Below are 3522 nucleotides of genomic sequence, written 5' to 3'. Positions count from 1 at the left end.
AAGAGGAATAAAAAAAAGATGGAAAGAAAAGAAAGTAACCGGACACGAGTCGATTATCGTTCAGGGATATCACCTGTATTCTCGCCTCAGTCTCTTTATGCCTACTTATATACATAGATAGGTCGTGCTATATTAAAACGCGACGATTATATACAAAGTATATATACACACAAATATATCTATATACATTATACATAAATATACGTTATTGAGAAACGACACGACGAGGCGGAGTGAAAACGGACGTTCGAACAACGACGGTTACAAACGAAGAGGGGGGGGGGGTGGGCGGATCGAAGGGGGTGGAGCTGTGTTTTGAGGGATTCCGATTCGTTCAATGAACCTAGGTGATGATTTGAACGGGATGATATAATTGTTTTGATACAACGAAACCGCGCCGGGTGAAAACACAATACTCTCGTGAAACGATGTCTTGGCGCCGACTGGATTGAAAGTTTTGCTTCTTTTAGGAACAGTGAAAAATCTGTCGTCGGATATTAGGCGACCATTCACCGAAATGTGGTTCGTGTTTTTGTTTTCGAAAATATATTCTCTGTTAACACCAGCTTGTTTCGCGAGGGGTTATAGATCAGTTCTGTTTCATGTTTAGCGAATAGGATCGACGGTGAACAAGAAATCGAAGCAAACGATGATCGTGAACAGGGTTTTCTTTCGTTATCCTTCGCGACACACCACGGAACATTATACTCGAACCGTTCGCCATAACGCGAGCTTTAAACTTGGAGAAGCCGCGTCCGGACCAACCCGGTCGAGCTCAAAACGGACGAAAGAAAAAATATAATTATATATATACTTATGTGTTTTTCGAACACCGTATAGGATCGATCGCTTGCTAGATTCACCGTCAAATCGATTTTTATCAGAGAGAGAATTCAGGAACGTTAGTAAATGACGAGGCGGGGGGTGGGGGCAACAGGCGAATGGCGGCCGACTGGAAATTTTAGGGAATCGACACACACCTTCTTTCGCAGAGACTAACTTTTTATTCCTTTTCGAAAACCCCCTCCCAGCGCTCGACGCGCACACTCCGGGAGCGATGTACGACAGGTATACAGCAAACTTGCGTGGAAAAAAAAATGTTAAAGAGGACAAAGAAACACGAGGGCAATCAGATAGAGAGTAAAAAAAGGATACTAAGAAAGAGGAAGAAGAAGCACACATCACGGGTTCACATTCGAGACACCACCGCGGCGAGCGTATTATAAACACGTGAAAGCATTACGTGACACTACGGTACATTTGCGCATTCCCCTTCTCGCGTCCAGATGTGTTATATATATTATATATTAGAAATTGAAATACTCGTAAAATAAAGAACACGCCGACGCTTCCTGTGACCCTGTGGACTCATTATTTTTCTCATAATTTCGTGAATCATCGATCCTTCATCGAATCGTCCGCCTCAGTTCATCGTTCGATGCCAGTTTCTTCGATGGAATTATTAGGGAAGAACAGATAACCTAAGAATGCGTGACCGTTATATATATATATACATATAAATACAATTTATTGTGTCTGTACACACGATCGAGAGTTCGATAAAGAAAAGAAAAAAAATAATGAAGAGAGAGAGAGAAAAAATATATACATTGCCGTGCAGTGCTCAACTAGCAGCTTGTAAGTATCCTAGTCCGGTGATCGAGAACCGCGAGATGAATTTCCAATTCTTATAAAAACTTATATGTTAATAAATAGGTCCATCATCTAAATTATCATCTTCGTCGTCGTAACCCTCTCCGTTATCGAAGTAATTGTTTACGTAGTCCGTTCCTTCGTCCATTTCCTCATCCAGCTCCTCTTCCTCGTCCTCGACCTGTTCATCGTCTTTGTCTTCCGTTTCTTCCTCCTCTTTCTCTTCCTCCTCCACATCGCTTTGCTGAGTAGTCTCCTTCTTTTCTAACTCCTGTAGTTTAGTGTCAATGTCCACATTCTTTTTCTTCTTCTTCTTCGGCTTCGATATCTTCTGTCCTTTGCGTTTCTTCATCTGAGGCTTCAACTCTGCTGGCATTCTGCTCCAATCATACCTGATATCATAAGTGCTTTTGTCTGTTATTAAATCTTGATACCTGTCAGAGTATCTTTCAATATCCTTTTTAATTACTAGTGGCAAAACATTATTCGGAGATTCCCTCATATATTCTGCGAATTCTCTCTTGAGTTCCAACAAGTAACTCATTTCTTTCGCGATGGTCAAAGGCAACGGTTTATATTCCAGAGGAGGATACTTTGGTGGAGGCTGTAAAACTGGAGGTGGCAGAGCTTCTCCCTTGGAAAATCCCAGCTGTTCTGTACTAATGGACATAGTAGGCTTTCCTCTTCCTCTTCCACGTCCCGCCATTGTGATCTATTTTATCTTCCAACAATTGTAACTGACAAAGTAAGAAATATACTGTTAATAATATTTTTGCTCAACTTACAGTGCAATTTCTGCGTGACAATTAATCCTTTGTGTAGAAGAGATTCTCCCCCTCTTTTACTCAACTCCAGAAATATTAATCATAACCATGAAGAACATAGCATACCACTGCTCCTAAAGATGAACTATTTAACCTCAAGCCTCCTGCACCATAAGTTCTTTTTCTTCGCCTTTCACAAGCTCTTCTTCTTTGGCTGCGAACGCTTCTTTGTCGTAGATTACTTTTATAACCAAGGAACAGGATGGACATGTGGCTTCGTCCTCCCCGGTGGCCAATTCTGCTTTAGATATTTGAAATTGATCACCGCAAGGACATGGGTAATAATATATCTCCTCGTCCTCGTCGTACTCAAAGTCCTCGATTTCTACTTCGTCGTGATACACGGCCATAATTCCAAATCTTCGGAAATAATCAACTCTTGTATCTTAAGGTTAAGTACAGGTTGGAAAAGCATGGTCACATGCAGTGATGCCAGAATCGTGGAACTTGGTTCCACCACCACGACGTCCCGGCGTCCCCCACTTTATTCCACAGTTTCTTCCACACAAGCATACTTTGCTTCTATTTGTGTGAACTGGCAGTCGAGTGTTTCAGCCGACTACTGCGACGCAGTAGGTTTATGAACTTTACGAGGTGTATTGTCTAGTTTTAAGTCTCACGAATAGAATCCCGTTTGAATTTTTACTTAATTTTTTACAGGACGTCTGCAAAGTGTCTCACCGATTAAAACGTGGCTTTTTGGAAGACGCCCTCTACAGCGGTCGTGGTGAACTAAAAGTGCTAGAAAAAATTTCTTTATGTTCTTAATAATATATATAATAGCGTCCAAAAGGAATTATGTTTCTAAATATAATAGTTTTTTTTATAAAGAAATATTACAAAAGTGTCTTTTTTTTCAATTTTGAATGTGAAAGTCCCCTTAATTCACTTTGGACAACTCTTCCAACGTTATGCTGACAGCATCCGCCTTGACCAAGCATTCAGATTGAAGCTTAAACAACATAGATTAATCCCCTGTCATTGATAATCACAATAAACAACCAGAACACTGTCAAAATCGCATTTAATTGCGGAATACCACTAC

General features: G+C 40.7%; 1 protein-coding gene across 2 annotated transcripts; it reads right to left on the bottom strand.

Moving 5' to 3' along the window:
- Nucleotides 1-1416: 1416 nt before the first annotated feature.
- On the bottom strand, nt 1417-2619 carry LOC107190963 (DNA-directed RNA polymerase III subunit RPC7-like). Of its 2 annotated transcripts, XR_001516268.1 has the most exons (3): nt 2544-2619; nt 1610-2390; nt 1417-1481 (listed from the first exon to the last, which is right to left on the bottom strand). XR_001516268.1 is itself a non-coding variant. In XM_015579881.1 (2 exons), exon 2 carries the CDS (start codon nt 2357-2359, stop codon nt 1706-1708), a length of 654 nt encoding a protein of 217 aa, XP_015435367.1. In that variant the 5' UTR covers nt 2360-2390; nt 2544-2619; the 3' UTR covers nt 1514-1705. The 2 variants fall into 2 exon arrangements, 1 of the variants encoding a protein (XP_015435367.1); XM_015579881.1 differs by lacking the exon at nt 1417-1481 and having other exon boundaries at nt 1514-2390.
- Nucleotides 2620-3522: the final 903 nt, after the last annotated feature.

This window comes from Dufourea novaeangliae, unplaced genomic scaffold (assembly GCF_001272555.1).
Source record: "Dufourea novaeangliae isolate 0120121106 unplaced genomic scaffold, ASM127255v1 scaffold208, whole genome shotgun sequence".
Lineage (NCBI taxonomy): Eukaryota > Metazoa > Arthropoda > Insecta > Hymenoptera > Halictidae > Dufourea > Dufourea novaeangliae.
The sequence above is the reverse complement of the archived record's forward strand: the minus strand, read 5'-3'. Positions and strand labels throughout refer to the sequence as shown.